The sequence below is a fragment of the Panulirus ornatus genome, chromosome 12 (assembly GCF_036320965.1).
Source record: "Panulirus ornatus isolate Po-2019 chromosome 12, ASM3632096v1, whole genome shotgun sequence".
NCBI lineage: Eukaryota > Metazoa > Arthropoda > Malacostraca > Decapoda > Palinuridae > Panulirus > Panulirus ornatus.
Window position 1 is genome coordinate 28,667,402 of NC_092235.1, and position 26,809 is coordinate 28,694,210.

The window sequence follows — 26,809 nt, forward strand, 5'->3', positions numbered from 1 at the left end:
AAAGATGGAGTGAAAAAGATTTTGATTGATCGGGGCCTGAACATGCAGGAGGGTGAAAGGCGTGCATGGAACAGAGTGAATTGGAACGATGTGGTATACCGGGATCAACGTGCTGTCAATGGATTGAACCAGGGCATGTGAAGCATCAGTGGTAAACCATGGAAAGTTGTGTGGGGCCTGGATGTGGAAAGGGAGCTGTGGTTTCGGTGCATTATTACATGACAGCTAGAGACTGAGTGTGAACGAATGTGGCCTTTGTTGTCTTTTCCTAGCGCTACCTCGCACACATGAGGGGGGAGGGGGTTGTTATTTCATGTGTGGTGAGGTGGCGATGGGAATGAATAAAGGCAGACAGTATGAATTATGTACGTGTGTATATATGTATATGTCTGTGTGTATATATATATGTATACGTTGAGATGTATAGGTATGTATATTTGCGTGTGTGGACGTGTATGTATATACACGTGTATGTGGGTGGGTTGCCATTTTTTCGTCTGTTTCCTTGCACTACCTCGCTAACGCGGGAGACAGTGACAAAGCAAAATAATAATAATAATAATAATAATATATATGCATATGTTGATATGAATATGTACAGTATATATCTGTATGTATATACACACCTTGATATTGCATTATGCACTAGAGGGCCAACGCATAATCTTATGTTTAATTCCAGCTCACTATCTCTCGCAGCCAGAGCGCTGAAGTTTTTTTGGTTATCAAGCATCAAGCAGTGATGAGAGGGTTAGAGCTATGAGCATGTCAAGGGAAATAACCACAGGTTGTCTTTTATCTTTAGTGGGAAGTTGATAAACTTTGATGGTCTCCGAGTTTGTCCCTTCTGATACCCAATTGCTGAAGGTTTTCATGCTCTCTAGCCACATTGGGAAAACGAAAGGACTTGGAAAAAGAGCAAATAGCTACATTTATTAATCTGTACAAGGCACAGAAGCCAGTAAGGGAAATATCAAGAAAAGTCAGTGCTAGTGTCTGATCTATTCAGGTATGGACACTAAGATTTCGCAACAGCGTGGTAAGGCACCTCCAGCACACAAGGGAAAACCTGGGAAGTCCCAAAATACTTTACGACACACACTAACCATCCTGAAATATCAGATAGAAGCTAATACATATTTGTCAGCACGAAAATTAAAAGAAGAAACCCAAGTCCAATTGGTGAAGTGTTAGTAAGGACCGTTCATTAGTGCATCCACGATGATGTTCACTTCAGCTGCCATCATGCCTGAAAGAATCCCATCCTCACCCTTATGTAGAGGCACCCTAGGATCACGTTTGCCAAGACATACCTTCAGTGGGATAAGACCAAGTGGAAGCACGTGCTGTGGAGCAACAGAGCCATGTTTTCCATGACTGAGAACTGAGTTGTTATGTATATCAGAGAGCTGGGAGTGACCCTCTCAATCCCAAATACACTTCTTATGGTTTGGTTTTTTTTTCATATGGAAGTGGTGACCTTTTCATACTGCCCAGACATCAAACCATGAATCAGCACAACTATCTCAAGCTAATGATGGGGTGTTTACCAGACTGTTTTCAGAAGTGCCATATGGACGTGTTCATGCAGGATGGTGCTCATTGCCATACGGCAAAATTTGTGAAGCAGTGGCCTACTGATTGTGGAATCTACTTCATCAATGATTGGCCTGGAAATAGCTTAGATATTAATCCAATAGAGAATTTGTGGAGCATCATTAAGTGCCGAATTTCAGGGAAGGGTAGTAGCAGTATCCCAAAGCTTGAGGTCGCCATTCATGGAGTGGCATAACTTGGACCCACAGATTCTCAAGAACTTGGTAGAATCGGTGTCTTCACACCTTCAAGAATGTATAGAGAGGAAAGGAAAGCAAGTTACTTATCAAAACTGTGTATAAATAAAACTAATGAACAATTTATCTTTATTTTTATTCATTGGCTCCCCCATGTATAATGCACATTCGAGGTGTATATTTATGTATAGGAGTGGATGGGTTTTTCTTCATCTGTTTCCTGGTGCTAACTTGCTGACACGGGAAATGGCAATCAAGTATAATAATGATAATTATGATAATAATAATAATAGTGATAATAATGATAATAATGATAATAATGATAGTATAATATTTATATATTTTATTTATTTTGCTTTGTTACTGACTCCTGCATTAGCGAGGTAGCGCAAGGAAACAGACGAAAAAATGGCAACCCACCCACATACACGTGTATATACATACACGTCCACACGCAAATTTACATACCTATACATCTCAATGTATACATATATATACACTCACACAGACATATACATATATACATATGTACATAATTCATACTGTCTGCCTTTATTCATTCCCATCGCCACCTCGCCACACATGGAATAACAACCCCCTCCCCCCTCGTGTGTGAGGTAGCACTAGGAAAAGACAACAAAGGCCCCATTCATTCACACTCAGTCTCTAGCTGTCATGTAATAATGCACCGAAACCACAGCTCCCTTTCCACATCCAGGCCCCACAGAACTTTCCATGGTTTACCCCAGACGCTTCACATGCCCTGGCTCAATCCATTGACAGCACATCAACCCTGGTATACCACATCGTTCCAATTCACTCTATTCCATGCACGCCTTTCACCCTCCGGCATGTTCAGGCTCCGATCACTCAAAATCTTTTTCACTCCACCTTTCCACCTCCAATTTGGTCTCCCACTTGTCTTCGTTCCCTCCACCTCTGACACATATATATCCTCTTTGTCAATCTTTCCTCACTCATTCTCTCCATGTGACCAAACCATTTCAAAACACCCTCTTCTAATCTCTCAACCACACTCTTTTTTTATTACCACACATCTCTCTTACCCTATTATTACTTACACGATCAAACCACCTCACACCACATATTATCCTCAAACGTCTCATTTCCAGCACATCCACCCTCCTCCGCACAACTCTATCCATAGCCCATGCCTCGCAACCATACAACATTGTTGGAACCACTATTCCTTCAAACATACCCATTTTTGCTTTCCGAGATAATGTTCTCGACTTCCACGCATTCTTCAAGGCTCCCAGAATTTTTGCCCCCTCCCCCACCCTATGATTCACTTCTGCTTCCATGGTTCCATCCGCTGCCAGATCCACTCCCAGATATCTAAAACACTTCACTTCCTCCAGTTTTTCTCCATTCAAACTTACCTCCCAATTGACGTGATCCTCCACCTTACTGTACCTAATAACCTTGCTCTTATTCACATTTACACTCAATTTTCACACACTTTACCAAACTCAGTCACCAGCTTCTGCAGTTTCTCACATGAATCAGCCATGGGGGGGGGGAGTAGTAGTAGTAGTAGTAGTAGTAGTAGTAGTAGTAGTAATGAATGTATATATATATACCCTAGCCAGGTACCCATTTTACCAACCAACTCCTAGGGATGGATGAAGTGTTGGGTTGACTGTGGAACGACTGCTGTAACCAGAATTTGAACCTATGTGCTTGACCCTGGGCAGCCTGTAAATGCATCAGTTGATGGGCAAGTGGTTTAGAGTTCCTTATATTGTTATTGATTTATGATTCCCTCTTGTTTCAGTAGGGTGTAATAATGGAGCTGCAGCTGCGTGGATAAATGGAGGAAGTTCGTTGGGATCTGCAGCTCACACACAGCAGGGATTTGGTTCAGTTGTCCAGCCTAATCCCTTTGGAACAAGTAAGTGTATTTTTGTAAAAATTCTAGTTTGTGTTTAGTGTTGATTGTTAGTAGTGATTGTTCCAATCATATTAAGGAAAATGTTATGCATGGATTACTAAGGGGGTTACAGTAACCAAAATTTACCAAATTATTTTTTACGATTTTTTATATTAGTAAAAACTTTTTACTGCATATATTAGTTTTCCATTTACCCTTTATATTCTTATGTATATGTGCATGTGTGGACGTGTATGTATATACATGTGTATGTGGGTGGGTTAGGCCATTCTTTCATCTGTTTCCTTGCGCTACCTCGCTAACGCGGGAGACCGACAAAGTATAATAAATAGATAAATGAAATATTGTCAGTACCACTCAGTCTCTCCAAGTGCTTCTGACAAATATATTATTAAGCAGACACCTGATCTGCACTCTTTATACCTCACCTGAGGTGATATTGCTCCTCTCCTATCAAATGCTAAGTGCATGCCATCACCCTTTCATTCACCACTCTCTCTTACACCTTACCTGGTGCAATATTCTTGACAGACCTAAAAATCTGTAATTTGAACTGTCACTTTGTTCCCACTGCTTTTAGACTATATAAGGGCAATATGCAAGCATTCTGCTTGTATGAAGGCACCTCACCTTCAGCTATATTAAAATCAGAGCCTGACTCGTTAATCATTAGCACTGTTACCTCATCTTGAGAAACTCAGCTGTAATCCCATCCACTCTTGCCAATGTGCCACACTATATTCATAAAGTTTTCACTACCTCTTTTCTTTCTAGCTTTCCATTTGTCATAGCACTCTTTCTGCATGTTTGTTCATCCCAGACACACCTTATCCACCTTCTTGTCATTCAACAGGGTTAAAGAATGCTCACTTCTTATCCTCTCACTTCTTATCCTCTTCACATTTTCCATGCCTGTTACCACTTCTGCTTCCTTCATCATTGCTCCATTTATTCTTTTACTTTTTTTTTCACTGTTCATATCCATCCAAAACATTTTCTTATTGTCACTGATGATCATCAGACTCTGTGTCACCCCAGTCCCCATTTAGCTTCTTTTTTTTTAAGAACATCAGGACTGTCACCCAATCCCCCCATTTACTTATTATTTTTAAGGTCATCAGTACTCTGTCTCTCCATCCTCCATTTACCCTACTTTTCTTTTCCCTGTTTATCTTCTGTTTGTCCTAATCACTTGCACTCCATTCCTATGGATTCCATCCATACACCTCCCTTTTATCTTTCAGTAGTGATGTAACTCCTCATGAATATTGATATGAGCTAATTAGTGCCTTTAGTTGGATATTTTATGAATTATTTCACATCTCAGTCTCAACGTTGTGTTCTGTTGGCTAAGGTGGCAGTGCACAATCATTTTTTCCTATTGTCAGTCATATTCCAGCCATGCCAGAGTGCAGATTTTTATGAGTTTTCTTGGATTTGGAGGACCAGGCAATTGACCTGAATTATTTGTTATTGATGATCTGCCTTCTGATTGTGTGGAGAATGATTTTTTTGACATTAACTATTCTTGAATTATAAGCTGACAGAGAGAGGCAGGAGAAATTTGTTGAAAGTGGAGACAGTGTTGCCAACACCCACCTGACTTTACACCACTTTGTGATTGGTGCAGCTGGTAACTTAAAGACTTATGATTTTGCTGTTAAAAAGAAATTAGCAATTATTCATTATGCATGTCATCAGAAATAAATTTGTTAAATAAGGTAAAACATATTAATGATCATTAATGAATATTGAACATAGATACAAAAAATAAATGATGGGCATGTGCGTGGCAATTCACTTGACATTCAGGGCTTTCTCCCACACTTTTTTGCCTGTTGTGCTAAAATATCTACAAAATTTGTACATATTATTAGAGTGAATGTATTGGGTGAAATATACATCAGATTTATTTTTTATTATTTTCATGGGAATATCTTTGAAATGGTAAGGTTAAATACTGTATGAAATAACTTGAAAAATGTGACTTTTGATGTTTGGAAAGGAACACAAAAAGAGTCGTTTAAGAGTTAACTTTCTCATTGTGACACCCACTATCCTTTCTCATACTTCCACATCCCATTTTCCACATGTTGTGCTCTTCATCTTCAGATTTAAACTGTTTCCCCTAATACCTTCCACTTCTTTTCCTTTCTTCTCATTTCACTTACAGTTCTCCTAATTATTCTTCACTAAATCTTTTTAGGTGTCTCTGCACCCAGTCCATTTACCCAGGCTTGCTTACTTTAATTGCTTTTTTGAGACATATTTCCTTTCCTCTTCACTTGTAGAGTATTAAGACAAAAATCATGTGTTTATTGGTAATTGGTATATCATTCCAAAACCATACAGACAACTTCTTTGCTAAAAGATTTGACCCTGTATTAATGCATTTCACAAAAAATTTTCCAATTACTATATTACATATTTCTGATATTCTTGGCAGCTTTCTATAGGATGTGGGGTAAGTACTGAAATTTTTTTCTTTAATAGATATGGTAGTTAAAGTGTGTTTTAGGTGTACCTTCTGATTACTGTCAACTGAGTACAGTTGTTGCACTGTCATTAGAGTGTGTACTGGTGTATTGACGATTTTTGTCTTTTCTATAATTATTTGTCCGTTGGCATGTTCTCTAATTTCTCTAAATGTATGGGTATATTTTTCACTTCAGTAGACTGTATCTCTGCAAGTGCAGATAGTATCAAAATAAAGTTTTTATGATTAAAATTGTTACCCATATGTACCTGCCCTTTTCTATGTAGAAATGACTTCTTGCTGACTTGCCAGACCATAGAATTTAAGTATTTTACACAGCATGGTGTTTATGAAAGAAATTGAAATAAAACCTCCAGCATTGCACTCAAGAATTATTAATCTAAATTTCGGTGTCTGTGTCTACCATGAGCCCTCTTGTCTCTTTTCTTCCCTTGAGTCTCTTTGTAAATGCTTTTTCTCAGGATTTGCATGTAATATTACAATGTAACATTGTAGATAAAAGGGGATATGCTGAAAGTGGTCATGCTTTACACCTTTTACCTTCAACCTTTGTCCAACCACTGTTTCTTTCTCAGAATGCACCTGTTGTGTATTGTCCTTTACATGGGGTGATAAAGCACTGCAGATGGGAACAAGACATTCTGATGTTTTGTATGTGGTTGTTTATATTTTTTATAACAATGGTAGCATTGCTTCTTATACTTTTGGATTACTGGACTTGTGGCTGAACAGCGAGTGAAAAGTCACATTTGGCAAGGCTGTATCATTATTAGTTGATGAAAGGGGAGTACAGTCTCATCAAGGAACTTCTTGCTCCAAAAGAATCCATCTTTTCCCATCCATGCTTCTTATTTTAGTGTTGCTCTGAAGCTGCAATAGCTCCATGTTAGGGGTCCTGGGGTAAAATAGCATTGATATAATCTTATCCTTTTTGTGCTTCTCTCCGTTTTTTGTTAACAGAAAATACATTTTCATACTTTTCTACACTACAGTTTCATTCTTGACATTCTTGATTTATTAGATTTTATATTGCCCATTTTCTGCTCGTGCAAACCCCCCAAAATCTCATTATTTTTGATGCAGTTAAAGATGCCAAAGTGAAACTTGGGCCATTGTGTTTGGGTATGTGCATTTATATCTGCTTTTGGTTCAAAAACACATGGGCACAGTGTCTCTGTACCTGAAAATCCGTTTTGAGCTTCATGATGAAATTGGCAAAACATGAAATATCTGACAAAACTTGAAATATCGGAGATTGGTTATTTTAGGCTTAGTGAAAAGTACCACAGGGAAATGTACAAGATGCTTATTTATTAATAAAAGTGAGTGCATTTATCAGTTCAAGATATAAAGATAATATGGATGATGAGATATGTAACTACTTTAAGAGAAATAGCATTACAGTTATTAATGTAACATTAGAAAATATATACTTTAATCAGAGCACTAACCCAGCTCAGAGAAAACTTAGAACCAGAACCAGATTGACTGACATTGACCTAAGACAGAGAAGTTAGTAGCAAAATATATGATGTTATTATGAGGATAGAGACTAGGTAGAAGCAATATAGAAGGAATTCATGAAATGGTTTGTTTCAGCAATACACTGTAGAGGATCTAATTTAATGCTGAAACAGTATTGACCTATAAGTTTAACATCTCATGTAATGAAAGTCTTTGAAAGATAAGTTAAGAAACTCACACTGAAACATTTGATTGACAATAGTTGTATCAACAGAGGCCAACAGGATGAAAGTACAAAACTTGGGTTATTAACTCTAAAGAATAATCTGTAGAAAACCCAAATGCAAGGAATAAGGATATTCTCTTTTTTTTTTAAGTATGTGATACAGGGCATATGTGAAATAAGCAGGGTATGTGGTGAGCAACATACCCTGGCTCTACTTCATGGCAAAATCTTATCATAACATAATTACTCTTAGGTAGGTAGCCACTCAATTTGTACCTTACCGTGTTTTTGTGACTGTACCGTAATGAAATATGGCTGATAGAAATTAAGTAAACAAAGGTTGTTTGTGCTCCACTTACTTACAAGACCATCATTAAATCCCTTTTTCAGAAAAGCCCCTTACCTTTACAGTAAACTGCTTGGTAGACTACATATTACATATAGGTGATTGTTATAAATGAGGAAGATGGTGACATTTCATACTTTGTAATATTTTACATGGCTTTTCCAGTATGTAATTGAAGAATCTTATAGAAATCTCAGAAATTATTGAATGTATTCTAGCTACAAAATGAATTTATAATCTGTCCACGGCTTTCAGGGTTATAATTCCGTGGCCAGTAGTAGATCGTAGTGTAGTTGGCACACTCAGTTAAAGCAAAGTATAAAAGTTTAGAATCAGTCAGAGGAAAAGCCCCAATAGTTTAATAAAAGTTTATTGTCCATCTCTCCTCAGAGCTGCTTGTTAGCCCCTCAACCAGCATTGAGAGAGGAAGCTGACAAATATTTGACTTCTTAAAACTTCACTTGACTTACAGCTGTAACCTATAATTTTAATCCCAAGACAAACAAGTACTGTACATCATAAGGTATAATATGTTGCCTGGAATTTTTTCTAAAATGGATATCATGGAATGCAATGCACTCGTCAAACTTGAGGAAGATCACCTCTGTAGACAAAGCTCATGCTATAACTAGAACTGTGAAGTAGTTAGTTTTGATCTGAATCCAGTGTAATGTAAGTTGAATATTGATAGTATCTCAAGAAGTTACATCTTTTTTTTTATATTTTCCAGTTATAGACAGTTTTTGATTTAGTACATACATTGTGCAATAGCAGTTGTAAATATAACTTTTTATTTTCATAAATTTTACCCATATATAGTTCTGTATGTAGCTTTTTATTAGTAAGATCATAGATGTGATAATCAGCATCTTCAGTTAATACCTGAAAGAGTTTTGGTCCTTTTTCATTCCAAAATTGGATTATGTGTCATCTTAAAGCAATTTGTGGTGATCACTCTGGCATGTTCATTTTCTGTCAGATTTTAAACAGTTTGGTGTATGGCTGTACAGTAGTAAATTCATAAGTGAGTTAGATACCCAGCATTTTCTGTCTGTAGTTTACAAGGTTATAGTATTTCTTTTACTTGAACTGATGTGAAGTTTTAGTATTTCTTTTATTTGAATCGATTTTTTGTTGTCACTCTTATCCAAATCTTTGTATTGCTAGACTTGATGATTTTGTCATGTGTTAATAAACTTGGTGTGGAGCAACCTGTCAGTATTTTGATTGTGTTTTGTAACTAATTTTTCATAACTGTTTCAGGAGTTTGTTGTCCTTTTTCACCTGGATGTATAACTAATGATCATCCTTCATCTATTAGCAGTACAATATGTATTACAACTGGTCCTCAATTTGTGGAAAGGTTCCTTGAATTGACCCGTGTTTTTCCAGTGACTTCCAGTGCGTAGATGGGGATGCTTTTATGTGGAAAATTTTTCTGCCAAAATTGTAGTGTAATAACATTTTTTGACCACTTAAGTAACATGTTTTAATGATAGTAGTGGAGGAAATATAAAAAAATAGCATTTTTGAAAAGCTCCACTGATTGGTGTGTGAAGTGTTGGTGCAGCAAAGTGTTGTGGAATGGAAGTCTCATGGTGGGTGAAGGACAGGCATAATACTGCTGTACTGTTTTGTGCTATAGCACAGTACGATATTCTGTGCAGAATTATTCTTGACACAGCTGTCAGTGTTGTTTTTCTCTGTGCCACTGCCAATGACATGTACTGACTGGGACAGAGTGGCACATACTGTCTTTATGTGTGGCCTAACTCAGCAAGAGAAATAACTAGTTTAAATTGGAAAGTTGTTTTGTTTAATTTTTTTTATGTAGACTGAAGGTTAGATAATGTTGGATACTGTCTTAAAAGTTGCAGAACAACAGAATCTGATTTGTCCTGTTTTAAATCTTCCTTAATCTTAGAATTTTGATTTGTATTTTGGATCACTTTCTTGAATTTCAGATTTCCATAACACTGACTCTCCATGTTCTCGTCTTCCTTAAATCAAGAATAAGGTTAAATCCGTGAAGTGCATTCATTGTTTTCTCCTTAATGCTATGTATCATAGAATAATACTTTGAATATGTATCATAGAATAATACTTTGAATTTCTTCACTCGCATTTTCCTATCAATTTTGTGCAAAGTAGTTTTTTTTGCTTCGAGTATTGGGCATTTATCATTGTGTTTTAAGTACTACATTAACTTGTCATGTTATTGAAGATTTTTCACCAATTTAGGCATGAGTTGAACATGTAATTACTTTGAATACTTTATGGTTATGGCTAATTTTTTTTAACTAGAACCAGATATAATGTGATTCTTTCATTGTAAAAAATGGACAGAGTGCTTGAACCTCTGTACAGTATGTGAAAGAAGAAAGCTGAGAGTAAATGTGAATAAGAGCAAGGTTATTAGGTACAGTAGGGTTAAGGGACAAGTCAATTGGGAGGTAGGTAAGTTTGAATGGAGAAAAACTGGAGGAAGTGAAGTGTTTTAGATGTCTGGGAGTGGATTTAGCAGCGGATGGAACCATGGAAGTGGAAGTGAATCATAGGGTGGGGGAGGGTGTGAAAGTTCTGGGAGTGTTGAAAAATGTGTGGAAGTCGAGAACGTTATCTTGGAAAGCAAAAATGGGTATGTTTAAAGGAATAGTGGTTCCAACAATGTTATATGGTTGCGAGGCGTGGGCTATAGATAGAGTTGTGCGGAGGAGGGTGGATGTGTTGGAAATGAGATGTTTGAGGACAATATGTGGCATGAGGTGGTTTGATCAAGTAAGTAATGAAATGGTAAGAGAGATGTGTGGTAGTAAGAAGAGTGTGGTTGAGAGAGCAGAAGAGGGTGGTTTGGTCAGATGGAGAGAATGAGTGAGGAAAGATTGACCAAGAGGATATATGTGTCAGAGGTGGAGGGAATGAGGGGAAATGGGAGACCAAATTGGAGGTGGAAAGATGGAGTGAAAAAGATTTTGAGTGATCAGGGCCTGAACATGCAGGAGGGTGAAAGGTTTGCAAGGAATAGAGTGAATTGGAACGATGTGGTATACCAGGGTCAGCGTGCTGTCAGTGGATTGAACCAGGGCATGTGAAGCATCTGGGGTAAACCATGGAAAGTTTTATGGGGCCTAGATGTGGAAAGGGAGCTGTGGTTTCGATGCATTATACATGACAGCTAGAGACTGAGTGTGAATGAATGTGGCCTTTATTGTTTTTTCCTTGCGCTACCTCGTGCACTTATGGGGGAAGGGGTTTTCATTTCATGTGTGGCAGGGTGGCGACAGGAATGAATAAGGGCAGACAGTATGAATTATGTACATGTGTATATATGTATATGCCTGTGTGTATATATATATGTATATGTATACGTTGAGATGTATAGATATGTATATGTGCTGTGTGTGGACGTTTATGTATATACATGTGTATGTGGGTGGGTTGGGCCATTCTTTCATCTGTTTCCTTGCGCTACCTCGTGCACTTATGGGGGAAGGGGTTTTCATTTCATGTGTGGCAGGGTGGCGACAGGAATGAATAAGGGCAGACAGTATGAATTATGTACATGTGTATATATGTATATGCCTGTGTGTATATATATATGTATATGTATACGTTGAGATGTATAGATATGTATATGTGCTGTGTGTGGACGTTTATGTATATACATGTGTATGTGGGTGGGTTGGGCCATTCTTTCATCTGTTTCCTTGCGCTACCTCGTGCACTTATGGGGGAAGGGGTTTTCATTTCATGTGTGGCAGGGTGGCGACAGGAATGAATAAGGGCAGACAGTATGAATTATGTACATGTGTATATATGTATATGCCTGTGTGTATATATATATGTATATGTATACGTTGAGATGTATAGATATGTATATGTGCTGTGTGTGGACGTTTATGTATATACATGTGTATGTGGGTGGGTTGGGCCATTCTTTCATCTGTTTCCTTGCGCTACCTCGTGCACTTATGGGGGAAGGGGTTTTCATTTCATGTGTGGCAGGGTGGCGACAGGAATGAATAAGGGCAGACAGTATGAATTATGTACATGTGTATATATGTATATGCCTGTGTGTATATATATATGTATATGTATACGTTGAGATGTATAGATATGTATATGTGCTGTGTGTGGACGTTTATGTATATACATGTGTATGTGGGTGGGTTGGGCCATTCTTTCATCTGTTTCCTTGCGCTACCTCGTGCACTTATGGGGGAAGGGGTTTTCATTTCATGTGTGGCAGGGTGGCGACAGGAATGAATAAGGGCAGACAGTATGAATTATGTACATGTGTATATATGTATATGCCTGTGTGTATATATATATGTATATGTATACGTTGAGATGTATAGATATGTATATGTGCTGTGTGTGGACGTTTATGTATATACATGTGTATGTGGGTGGGTTGGGCCATTCTTTCATCTGTTTCCTTGCGCTACCTCGTGCACTTATGGGGGAAGGGGTTTTCATTTCATGTGTGGCAGGGTGGCGACAGGAATGAATAAGGGCAGACAGTATGAATTATGTACATGTGTATATATGTATATGCCTGTGTGTATATATATATGTATATGTATACGTTGAGATGTATAGATATGTATATGTGCTGTGTGTGGACGTTTATGTATATACATGTGTATGTGGGTGGGTTGGGCCATTCTTTCATCTGTTTCCTTGCGCTACCTCGTGCACTTATGGGGGAAGGGGTTTTCATTTCATGTGTGGCAGGGTGGCGACAGGAATGAATAAGGGCAGACAGTATGAATTATGTACATGTGTATATATGTATATGCCTGTGTGTATATATATATGTATATGTATACGTTGAGATGTATAGATATGTATATGTGCTGTGTGTGGACGTTTATGTATATACATGTGTATGTGGGTGGGTTGGGCCATTCTTTCATCTGTTTCCTTGCGCTACCTCGTGCACTTATGGGGGAAGGGGTTTTCATTTCATGTGTGGCAGGGTGGCGACAGGAATGAATAAGGGCAGACAGTATGAATTATGTACATGTGTATATATGTATATGCCTGTGTGTATATATATATGTATATGTATACGTTGAGATGTATAGATATGTATATGTGCTGTGTGTGGACGTTTATGTATATACATGTGTATGTGGGTGGGTTGGGCCATTCTTTCATCTGTTTCCTTGCGCTACCTCGTGCACTTATGGGGGAAGGGGTTTTCATTTCATGTGTGGCAGGGTGGCGACAGGAATGAATAAGGGCAGACAGTATGAATTATGTACATGTGTATATATGTATATGCCTGTGTGTATATATATATGTATATGTATACGTTGAGATGTATAGATATGTATATGTGCTGTGTGTGGACGTTTATGTATATACATGTGTATGTGGGTGGGTTGGGCCATTCTTTCATCTGTTTCCTTGCGCTACCTCGTGCACTTATGGGGGAAGGGGTTTTCATTTCATGTGTGGCAGGGTGGCGACAGGAATGAATAAGGGCAGACAGTATGAATTATGTACATGTGTATATATGTATATGCCTGTGTGTATATATATATGTATATGTATACGTTGAGATGTATAGATATGTATATGTGCTGTGTGTGGACGTTTATGTATATACATGTGTATGTGGGTGGGTTGGGCCATTCTTTCATCTGTTTCCTTGCGCTACCTCGTGCACTTATGGGGGAAGGGGTTTTCATTTCATGTGTGGCAGGGTGGCGACAGGAATGAATAAGGGCAGACAGTATGAATTATGTACATGTGTATATATGTATATGCCTGTGTGTATATATATATGTATATGTATACGTTGAGATGTATAGATATGTATATGTGCTGTGTGTGGACGTTTATGTATATACATGTGTATGTGGGTGGGTTGGGCCATTCTTTCATCTGTTTCCTTGCGCTACCTCGTGCACTTATGGGGGAAGGGGTTTTCATTTCATGTGTGGCAGGGTGGCGACAGGAATGAATAAGGGCAGACAGTATGAATTATGTACATGTGTATATATGTATATGCCTGTGTGTATATATATATGTATATGTATACGTTGAGATGTATAGATATGTATATGTGCTGTGTGTGGACGTTTATGTATATACATGTGTATGTGGGTGGGTTGGGCCATTCTTTCATCTGTTTCCTTGCGCTACCTCGTGCACTTATGGGGGAAGGGGTTTTCATTTCATGTGTGGCAGGGTGGCGACAGGAATGAATAAGGGCAGACAGTATGAATTATGTACATGTGTATATATGTATATGCCTGTGTGTATATATATATGTATATGTATACGTTGAGATGTATAGATATGTATATGTGCTGTGTGTGGACGTTTATGTATATACATGTGTATGTGGGTGGGTTGGGCCATTCTTTCATCTGTTTCCTTGCGCTACCTCGTGCACTTATGGGGGAAGGGGTTTTCATTTCATGTGTGGCAGGGTGGCGACAGGAATGAATAAGGGCAGACAGTATGAATTATGTACATGTGTATATATGTATATGCCTGTGTGTATATATATATGTATATGTATACGTTGAGAGGAAAGATCATGAGAAGTAAGTGTTATGAGAGCAGGTGAGCGAGAGTGTCAGCAGTTTTGATGTAAGAGACTGGGAATTAGTGATGGATGACTTAAATGTGAAGGTAAGTAGTGTAGCAGTTGAGGGCATGATTGGGGTATTCAGTGTTATTAATGGAAATGGTAAAGAGCTTGTGGAGTTGTGTGCTGAAGCAAGACTGGTGATTGAAAATCCTTGGTCTAAAAGGGGGGATTTGCGCAAGTATATGTATGGTAGTAAGAGCGATAGTCAGCAAGTATTGTTAGGTTATGTATTGATTGATAGGCGAGTTAAAGAGTGATGTTTGAATTTAAATATACTTTGAGGGGCAGCTGGTAGGATGTCGTATCACTTATCTTGTGAAAGTGAGGTTGAACATCTGTAGTTTTTGAAATAGAGGAAACAATTTTGGGGAGAAGAGAGATGTGAGAGTAAGTGAGCTTGGAAAGGAGACTTCTGTAAAGAAGTACCAGGAGAGATTTGAGTTTAGAATGGCAAAAGACGAAAGTAAATGAAGTGAGGGAAGATGGTGAGGGATGGAAGGTATTGAAGGAAGTAATGATGGCATGTGCAAAAGATGCATGAGGCCTTCAAAAAGTGGGAGACTGGCAGATTAAAAAGGGTAGTGAGTGGTGGGTGAAGACATAAAGTTGCTTGTAAAAGAGAAAAGAAAGGCATATGGGCGGTACATATGGAGAAGGAGTGCAAATGATTGGGATATGTATAAGAGAAAGCAGCAGAAAGTCAAGAGGACGGTGCAGGGGTTGTACCGTATAATATTGTTGGGAGTATTGTTCCTCCAAACTTACCCATTTTTGCCCTCCCAGATGACAATCTCTTTCCACACATTCTTCACTGCTTCCAGATCCTTCACTCCCACCCTATGACACTTCCGCTTCCATGGTTCCATTAGCTGCCATGTCCACTCCCAGATATCTTCTTGTCAGAAGTCATGGAGTGACATGAGTAAGAACTATATAGAAATGAGTGATGGATTGTCCTTGGTCAGTTTGCCTCATTTCATGTTGATCTGACATCTGGTATGGCTCCCAGGTCATATTGATTAGAGGAGCAATACAGGCTCGCTTGCACCTCTGGTTTTCATATGTATTCACCTTATCCCCCCCATAGTGATTTGGCATCAGGAACAATTGACAGGCTTCTTTATCCATTCCACTCTTTTGAAAGTGGTGATACAGAAGAAGATATATTCTGTGCACTTGCCCCTCATAATTGCCTTCCAGGACATGCAGGAGCTACATGGATAGTATTCTTTCCCACTTATCCCCAGGGATAGATTTCTGTATAAATGTATAGTCAGTTAATCTGAAGTTTACTATCTCTTCATGTATGTGCCTTTGCCAGCTATTTAAGATAACTGTGTAAGTCATGCCACCATCAGATTTTATCTTTTCAGCCTTCTCACCAACCAATAGCAACATTATGAAACCCATCTATTCATAGGTATATGAAGTAAACAACATAGAAGTGGTAGGGGAAATGCAGGAATCAGATAGCTTACAGTATAGTGACTTGTTACCCTGTGTTTACATGCTACCAGCATAGAGCATGTAGAGTGAACATGAAATTTTTGCAAATAAAAATGGGGCATTGATGATGAACCTCATGCTCTTCCAGTGATTATGGTACACTTTCTTTGAAGAGAAAGGTTGTAGTGTGTTTAGTGCAAATGTAGTCCATGTATGCTAGTTTCAGACATAGAGCATGTACCACAAACATGTTTCATTTGAAGGTAACATAGAGCATGTGTGAATGTGATATAGGCCTGGTAAACGTAGCACACTTAGGGGGCTGATTTGTTTTATATCAGTTATGAAGCAATTATAGCAAAAAGAGTGACATTTCAGATGTTTATATTGTTCACTGATTGTGCTACATTTTTTCTTGATATGTATGTGGGAGTATCGGCTATATATGTATTTATTTATTAATTTTTTGCTTTGTCGCTGTCTCCCACATTTGTGAGGTAGCGCAAGGAAACAGACGAAAGAAATGGCCCAACCCACCCCCATACACGTATATACATACACATCCACACACGCAAATATACATACCTATACATCTCAATGTACACATATATATACACACACAGACACATACATATATACCCATGCACACAATTCACACTGTCTGCCTTTATTCATTCCCATCGCCACCTCGCCGCACATGGAATACCATCCCCCTCCCCCCTCATGTCTGCGAGGTAGCGCTAGGAAAAGACAACAAAGGCCCCATTCGTTCACACTCAGCCTCTAGCTGTCATGCAATAATGCCCGAAACCACAGCTCCCTTTCCACATCCAGGCCCCACAGAACTTTCCATGGTTTACCCCAGATGCTTCACATGCCCTGACTCAATCCATTGACAGCACGTCAACCCTGGTATACCACATCGATCCAGTTCACTCTATTCCTTGCCCGCCTTTCACCCTCCTGCATGTTCAGGCCCCGATCACTAAAAATCTTTTTCACTCCATCTTTCCACCTCCAATTTGGTCTCCCACTTCTCCTCGTTCCCTCCACCTCCGACACATATATCCTCTTGGTCAATCATTCCTCACTCATTCTCTCCATGTGCCCAAACCATTTCAAAACACCCTCTTCTGCTCTCTCAACCACGCTCATTTTATTTCCACACATCTCTCTTACCCTTACATTACTTACTCGATCAAACCACGTCACACCACACATTGTCCTCAAACATCTCATTTCCAGCACATCCACCCTCCTGCGCACAACTCTATCCATAGCCCACGCCTCGCAACCATACAACATTGTTGGAACCACTATTCCTTCAAACATACCCATTTTTGCTTTCCGAGGTAATGTTCTCGACTTCCACACATTCTTCCAGGCTCCCAGGATTTTCGCCCCCTCCCCCACCCTATGATTTACTTCTGCTTCCATGGTTCCATATGCTGCCAGATCCACTCCCAGATATCTAAAACACTTTACTTCCTCCAGTTTTTCTCCATTCAAACTTACCTCCCAATTGACTTGACCCTCAACCCTACTGTACCTAATAACCTTGCTCTTATTCACATTTACTCTTAACTTTCTTCTTTCACACACTTTACCAAACTCAGTCACCAGCTTCTGCAGTTTCTCACATGAATCAGCAACCAGCGCTGTGTCATCAGCGAACAACAACTGACTCACTTCCCAAGCTCTCTCATCCACAACAGACTTCATACTTGCCCCTCTTTCCAAAACTCTTGCATTCACCTCCCTAACAACCCCATCCATGAACAAATTAAACAGCCATGGAGACATCACACACCCCTACCGCAAACCTACATTCACTGAGAACCAATCACTTTCCTCTCTTCCTACACGTACACATGCCTCACATCCTCGATAAAAACTTTTCACTGCTTCTAACAACTTGCCTCCCACACCATATATTCTTAATACCTTCCACAGAGCATCTCTATCAACTCTATCATATGCCTTCTCCAGATCCATAAATGCTACATACAAATCCATTTGCTTTTCTAAGTATTTCTCACATACATTCTTCAAAGCAAACACCTGATCCACACATCCTCTACCACTTGTGAAACCACACTGCTCTTCCCCAATCTGATGCTCTGTACTTGCCTTCACCCTCTCAATCAATACCCTCCCATATAATTTACCATTTATATTAAGAATATATGGAGTGGGAGGCAAGTTGTTAGAAGCAGTGAAAAGTTTTTATTGAGCATGTAAGGCATGTGTACGTGTAGGAAGAGAGGAAAGTGATTGGTTCTCAGTGAATGTAGGTTTGCGGCAGGGGTGTGTGATGTCTCCATGGTTGTTTAATTTGTTTATGGATAGGGTTGTTAGAGAGGTGAATGCAAGAGTTTTGGAAAGAGGGGCAAGTATGAAGTCTGTTGGGGATGAGAGAGCTTGGGAAGTGAGTCAGTTGTTGTTCGCTGATGATACAGCGCTGGTGGCTGATTCATGTGAGAAACTGCAGAAGCTGGTGACTGAGGTTGGTAAAGTGTGTGAAAGAAGAAAGTTAAGAGTAAATGTGAATAAGAGCAAGGTTATTAGGTACAGTAGGGTTGAGGGTCAAGTCAATTGGGAGGTGAGTTTGAATGGAGAAAAACTGGAGGAAGTGAAGTGTTTTAGATATCTGGGAGTGGATCTGGCAGCGGATAGAACCATGGAAGCGGAAGTGGATCATAGGGTGGGGGAGGGGGTGAAAATTCTGGGAGCCTTGAAGAATGTGTGGAAGTCGAGAACATTATCTCGGAAAGCAAAAATGGGTATGTTTGAAGGAATAGTGGTTCCAACAATGTTGTATGGTTGCGAGGCGTGGACTATGGATAGAGTTGTGCGCAGGAGGATGGATGTGCTGGAAATGAGATGTTTGAGGACATTGTGTGGTGTGAGGTGGTTTGATCGAGTAAGTAACGTAAGGGTAAGAGAGATGTGTGGAAATAAAAAGAGCGTGGTTGAGAGAGCAGAAGAGGGTGTTTTGAAATGGTTTGGTCACATGGAGAGAATGAGCGAGGAAAGATTGACCAAGAGGATATACGTGTCGGAGGTGGAGGGAACGAGGAGAAGAGGGAGACCAAATTGGAGGTGGAAAGATGGAGTGAAAAAGATTTTGTGTGATCGGGGCCTGAACATGCAGGAGGGTGAAAGGAGGGCAAAGAATAGAGTGAATTGGAGCGATGTGGTATACCAGGGTTGACGTGCTGTCAGTGGATTGAATCAAGGCATGTGTATGGGGGTGGGTTGGGCCATTTCTTTCGTCTGTTTCCTTGCGCTACCTCGCAAACGCGGGAGACAGCGGCAAAAAAAAAAAAAAAGAAAAAAAAATTTACCAGGAATACTCAACAAACTTATACCTCTGTAATTTGAGCACTCACTCTTATCCCCTTTGCCTTTGTACAGTGGCACTATGCACGCATTCCGCCAATCCTAACCTAACCTATATATGTATGTTGTGTTTAAGAATATTCAGTGATGATATAAGGAACTCAAGACATTGAGCATGATTTTATTTTAGATATACAGTGTTGTTATGAGAACCTCACAATGGATTGAAAATGCTGAATTAGGATGTCATCTTTATACCAATGACTTACAGAAAGCTAATAAGGGTACTGTAATATTTTCACATCAAAGCAGGTCTGTGTAGAACTGGCACTGTACAGGAAAAGATTTTAAGTTACAGCCTTACAGCAGTTAAAGCCTTGTCCAGATCATATTCCCCTCTCATCCTCTTGTGGTAGGACATTGTTTTCATTGTTTTTAGGCCATGTCTAAAGAATTCATACTCTTGAAGATGTAAAGTTTGTTTAAAACATTTGCATCTCATGTCTCAGTTTGATCCAGACTGTTACCTCATGCTTGCCAAGAATTGCAAATGTTTGTTAAGGCAGTAGGCAAGTTGGTTATATTTACCTCTTCAGGTATGCTTTAAACAGCTTGCTTTTTCTCTTATTGATGATCTTTTTCCTTTAGCCACATTTATATTTTAGTGCCACCTCTAATGGCATGTTGCTAAGTCTCATTGTGTGCAAAGTTCTTCAAACATGAATGCAGGCCAATTTTTCTGCCTTTTGTTTTTCATTATATTTACCCTTTCTTTTTTATTTCTGTATTTCTAGTGTTTCTGTTATTTATGATATGACAACCCTCATTCATTTAACTTAATCTGTATTTTTAGAGTAAGTGATACCCCTTTATAAATGTAGTGGCCAAACCATCCTTCAGGATTCTTCAGCAGATGTTTCATTTGGTTTATGATACTTAAAGCACTTGTGGTATGATATTGTAGAGCTTTTCCTTATGATGATAACTGATGGTTAATAGAATTGACTGCTAAAAGAGGATGAAAATATTCTGAGAAAATCAATTCAGCAACAGCTGTGTGTGATAGGGGGGCAATCTTCATTCAGATATAGTTCAGAGGTGGGAAAAGGTAATTGTTGATACTTTTACAGTTATGGGGCTGGGGCTGATTTTGTAGTGATCTGTTTTAACTTATTTGAGATTGGTACAGTTTTGATACTGGTGTACATACAGGAGGCAAGGGATTTTAGATGACGGGAATTGACATTGGCAAAATTGTTACAGCTGCAGCCTCCTCAACTGTAGAATAAGGTCCCATTGTATGGTTGTAGAGGGTGTTGAGGATCAGTATGTTAAAAACCTCATGGTAAGTGGTGTAAGAGGGATTTAAGATTATGTATAGAGTTTTGATGATCAGCTTATCAAGAATGTTGTGGTTGTTGTGCAAGGAACCTAGAATTATCTTGAATACTCTTTTTTTGTTCACATCTTTCAGTCCCTTTTGTGAAGTGGATGAGGAAGAAGACTAGATTGAGAAGGCAGAGATTAGCAAGACTAGATGAGAAAGGCACAGCTTAGGAAGACTATGGAAAGACTAGATGGGAAAGGCATAGCTTAGGAAAACTGAATAGGGAGGGCATAGCTAAAGAAAAACTAGATGGGAAAGCATAGCATAGGAAAGGTAAATGAGAAGGCATAGGTTAGGAAGACTAGATGGGGAAGGCATAGCATAGGAAAGTTAGGTGCGGAAGGTGTAGCTTAGGAAGGATATACAGATGCTCCCTGACTTACGATTTTTTTACTTTACGATGATGCATTAGAGATACGCATTCAGTAGAACCCATTCTTTGAATTTTGATCTTTTTCCAGGCTAGAGATATGTGATATGATACTTTCTTGTGATGCTGCGCAGCAGCAGTGAGCCATAGCTTCCAGTCAGCCACAGGATCATGAGTGTTATAACCGTTACTCTACAATGTACTGAGTTGCCAGCTTTTTATGTGTGTGTGTGTGTGTTTTGTGTTTTTGCATCTCATAATGTTTACAGAATGTCCACCTGTGTCTCCTGCCTCTAGTGAGAGGAAGGCAGTTACTCTTGAGATGAAATTAAAGAATTGCCCAACATGAAGTTGTACCTGAAGCACCAAGAAAGCTCACAGGAAAGAAAAACTTGATTATAAAATAGGCCTGAAGAATGTGTGGAAGTCGAGAACATTACCTCGGAAAGCAAAAATTGGTATGTTTGAAGGAATAGTGGTTCCAACAATGTTGTATGGTTGCGAGGCGTGGGCTATGGATAGAGTTGTGCGCAGGAGGGTGGATGTGCTGGAAATGAGATGTTTGAGGACAATGTGTGGTGTGAGGTGGTTTGATCGAGTAAGTAATGTAAGGGTAAGAGAGATGTGTGGAAATAAAAAGAGCGTGGTTGAGAGAGCAGAAGAGGGTGTTTTGAAGTGGTTTGGGCACATGGAGAGAATGAGTGAGGAATGATTGACCAAGAGGATATATGTGTCGGAGGTGGAGGGAACGAGGAGAAGAGGGAGACCAAATTGGAGGTGGAAAGATGGAGTGAAAAAGATTTTCAGTGATCGGGGCCTGAACATGCAGGAGGGTGAAAGGTGGGCAAGGAATAGAGTGAATTGGATCGATGTGGTATACCGGGGTTGACGTGCTGTCAGTGGATTGAATCAGGGCATATGAAGCGTCTGGGGTAAACCATGGAAAGTTGTGTGGGGCCTGGATGTGGAAAGGGAGCTATGGTTTCGGGCATTATTGCGTGACAGCTGGAGACTGAGTGTGAACGAATGGGGCCTTTGTTGTCTTTTCCTAGTGCTACCTCGCACACATGAGGGGGGAGGGGGATGGTATTCCATGTATGGCAAGGTGGCGATGGGAATGAATAGGGGCAGACAGTGTGAATTGTGTGCATGGGTATATATGTATGTGTCTGTGTGTGTATATATATGTGTACATTGAGATGTATAGGTATGTATATTTGTGTGTGTGGGCGTGTGTGTGTGTACATTGTGTATGGGGGTGGGTTGTGCCATTTCTTTCGTCTGTTTCCTTGCGCTACCTCGCAAATGCGGGAGACAGCGACAAAGCAAAATGAATAAATAAATGAATGAATGTATTTTATTTTTGTATATTGCTTTGTCGCTGTCTCCCGCGTTTGCGAGGTAGCGCAAGGAAACAGGCGAAAGAAATGGCCCAACCCACCCCCATACACATGTATATACATACACGTCCACACACGCAAATATACATACCTGTACGTCTCAATGTACACATATATAACATACAGACACATATATATATACCCATGCACACAATTCACACTGTCTGCCTTTATTCATTCCCATCGCCACCTCGCCACGCATGGAATACCATCCCCCTCTCCCCTCATGTGTGCGAGGTAGCGCTAGGAAAAGACAACAAAGGCCACATTCGTTCACACTTAGTCTCTAGCTGTCATGCAATAATGCCCGAAACCACAGCTCCCTTTCCACATCCAGGCCCCACACAACTTTCCATGGTTTACCCCAGACGCTTCACATGCCCTGATTCAATCCACTGACAGCACGTCAACCCCGGCATACCACATCGATCCAATTCTCTCTTTTCCTTGCCCGCCTTTCACCCTCCTGCATGTTCAGGCCCCAATCACTGAAAATCTTTTTCACTCCATCTTTCCACCTCCAATTTGGTTTCCCACTTCTCCTCGTTCCCTCCACCTCCGACACATATATCCTCTTGGTCAATCTTTCCTCACTCATTCTCTCCATGTGCCCAAACCATTTCAAAACACCCTCTTCTGCTATCTCAACCACGCTCTTTTTATTTCCACATATCTCTCTTACCCTTACATTACTTACTCGATCAAACCACCTCACACCACACATTGTCCTCAAACATCTCATTTCCAAAACATCCACCCTCCTGCGCACAATTCTATCCATAGCCCACGCCTCACAACCATACAACATTGTTGGAACCACTATTCTTTCAAACATAGCCATTTTTACTTTCCGAGATAATGTTCTCGACTTCCACACATTCTTCCAGGCTCCCAGGATTTTCGCCCCCTCCCCCACCCTATGATTCACTTCCGCTTCCATGGTTCCATCCGCTGCCCAACTGTAGGCTAATATAAGTGTTTTGAGAATATTTAAGGAAGGCTATACTAAGCTATGATGTACGGTAGGTTAAATGTACAGTATTAAATGTATTTTCAACTTAGAATGGGTTGATTGGAATGTAACCCCATCAAATGTTGACATCTGTGTAGGGAAGAGGTAGGTTAGGAAGATAGAAAGTTAGTTAAGATCTGAAAGGCATTGCCTGTCAGTATCCAAAACTATTGAATCTGAATACACATTGTATTATAATCCTTCATGGCTCATAGTGTTCGTTCCATTATATTTATGAAGCCAGGCAAAGTCAGCCATTTTTAAGGCCAGACTATGTCGATGCATTTTTTCCAGCTCTTTATCATTATATAGAATATATTGAGGTATCTGTCTGTTGATGTTGTTGAAACAGAAACTAGTGTTTTGAAGATTATTACCAGATTTGTAGCTTGAGTTGTCAGTAATACTGTACATGATATATTTTTTTTCTAGCGCCTGACCCAAACTTTAACCAGTTTGGCAACAGTGCACCATTGAATGGCACATCATCAACTAATAATGGTGCATGGGCTAACTTCAGCCAGCATCCACAAAACTCAAAACTGCAGTGGATGACCAGCAATGGAACTGCAAATCCATTCATGGTGAGTCTTGTCTTGTTTAATGGAATGTCATCAAGTGGTTTTTACTTGTTCTACCTGCTTTGTTATTCAGACTTACTTTGAATGTTTAAACCTTTGGGCATAATTGTGTGTAGAGTTTTAAGGTGTGAAGTATTCAAGATCATATTAAAGTCAGGCATGCTTTTGTTATGTGATGATTGATGTCTAGTGAGGTTTTAGTCGGTGTTACACCAAGAAAAGATATAGTTGCTAATGTAGGCAGAAGTGGTCTAAACCTGAACAGGAATGGGAGGTGATTCAGTTTATTAATGGGACTGCATGGGTGGTTTTCCTCCAATCAGTGCTTTGCACACACACACAAAGAAACACATCGTGTGTGTGTGTGTGTCTTTACGTTCATAGAAGTAGAGACCTGGTACATATATATATAAGGTTAAGAGGTGGGGCAACATGAGTGGAAAACTCACTCCCTGTAACACACAAGTAGTATTTACATGCACACTTGCACACACACACACACACATGCACACTTGCACATGCACACATGCTCACTTTCAAAGTGTAAAACTCCCTTCCCGTTTGATAGAAATAGGGAATTGCACCCACAGACAGCATACAGGAATCTAAAAAGTTTTATGATAATAAAGAGTTATCAGGAGATGGGGCCCAACAGGTGTGAACTCCCTCCCTATACAGTATGGTAGATAAATAGATGATTACACAGACACACACACACCTAGATTTCTGCAAGAAATTGAGCTCTGAGACAGAAGGGAAGATTGGATGGATTGCTTGTATCTGGATTGCTTGAAAATGTTTTACACTGTCCTGCATGGAGGCTGATTAAGGAGCTGGATAGAGGAAGTCCCTTTGATGAATAAAAGATTATCTTGATCGGAGGGAACAGAGTGCATATATCATAGGAGCCTTCTCCATATGGATCAAGGTGAGTGGCAGTGCCACACAGCTCTATTCTGGGACCATTTCTCCTCTTGATTTGTGTAAATGACTTGCCTGAAGGTATGGACTCGCTCATGAAAATGTTTGCAGGCAATGCAAAGGTTGCGAGGGAAGTGAAAAGCAAGGAGGATTGCACAAGATTACAAACAGACCTGGACAGAATCCAATCCAAGCAGATGAAAAGTGTTAAGGATGGGGCATATTGAAAGGTCTTATATGATTATTACCTAGCTTCTTCACGATTTAATATGTGAGTTGATATTATCCCTAAACTATAGCCAGAAGAGTAGTGAAGGAGACAAACTGTCTTTTAACAAATATCAGATTTATGGACAAGGAAATGTTCAGTAAGCTATTTATATCCTACAAAACTAGAATATGCTTCTTGGTTTTGGTCACCTTACCTAAAGAAGCACTAAAAGTTGATAGAGAAGGTAAGGAGGAGGACAACAAAGATGTACCAGAATTAAGAGAGCTGAGTTACATGGAAGGGCTGGAGCCTTTACATTTACCCACTTTAGAAGAAGGAAGAGTGAAGGGTGACCTGATCACAACCTTTTAAGTTTTTAAAACTGATTAATGAAGTGGACAGTGAATAATTCTTTGAGAGATGGGGTAAAGCAATCAGAAGACATAACATGAAACTGAATAAGAAACTTGCTTAAAAGAATTATTCTGATAATTACTTTAATAGTATATGAATCATGGATGAATACAAAAGAATGACTGAGGATATGGTTTATGTGGATAACATAAATAGATTTAAGAAGTTCTATGATAGTAGAGAATGTTCAAGAGATGGGGACTCATGGATGTAAAAATCCCTCTCCATACAGTACAAATAGTTAATTACATGCCTGTGAGGCTTCATTGCTGATAATCTGGAAACATCCTCAAATCCTTTGAGGTTTCGTTATTAGTAATTATCCCTTAAAGTAATAGGAAGATGTAGGTAAGCATTTTGTAGAATATTTAGAAATTTGCCTTTTCTCTTTTGAGATAAGAAAATTTAGTACCTATAGTTTCAGTTTTTCCTTTATTGTCAAAGCCTTTTTCCAGATTCCCATTTAGAAGCTTGCCTCTCAACCTCCCCCCTCATCCAGTAAAATTCTTTGTGTATGCATGAATACTGTAAAATGCATATTAAAAGTTAGTAAAAGTGTAGTAAGTGATATGAGTCTCTTTGATGAGTCAGGGCTAGAGTTGCAGACTCAAATAACATTAATATGAGAAGGGGAAATTGAATGAGACTCCAAATTGAAGCAAGAAGGTTGCATTTTAAAAAACTTTTAGAAAGTGAAAGTAATTTGAATAAACTGATGATGGTGGTGATTTAAATGATTTAAATGATGGCTCTAGAAGTATACATATATGAATAATTGAATACCAGATTTATGAACTGATTATAAAGTTTCACTGTTGGAAAGAAAAGTTTGTATCTGATGGGGAAGGAATGATTAAAAGAAAATCATGTGAAT

The 26,809-nt window shown here is 39.4% G+C and overlaps 1 protein-coding gene across 5 annotated transcripts in view; it reads left to right on the plus strand.

Moving 5' to 3' along the window:
* The window catches only part of LOC139751979 (uncharacterized), a 76,572-nt gene that overhangs the window by 45,907 nt on the left and 3,856 nt on the right, over positions 1–26,809 (plus strand). For 2 of the 5 annotated variants that reach the window (XM_071667724.1, XM_071667728.1), the window contains exons 8-9: positions 3,592–3,708; positions 24,241–24,392. In XM_071667724.1, coding sequence (XP_071523825.1) covers positions 3,592–3,708; positions 24,241–24,392 — 269 coding nt within the window. Of the gene's footprint in view, positions 1–3,591; positions 3,709–6,154; positions 6,173–24,240; positions 24,393–26,809 lie in introns of all 5 variants that reach the window. The other 3 variants (XM_071667727.1, XM_071667726.1, XM_071667725.1) reach the window with 3 other exon arrangements.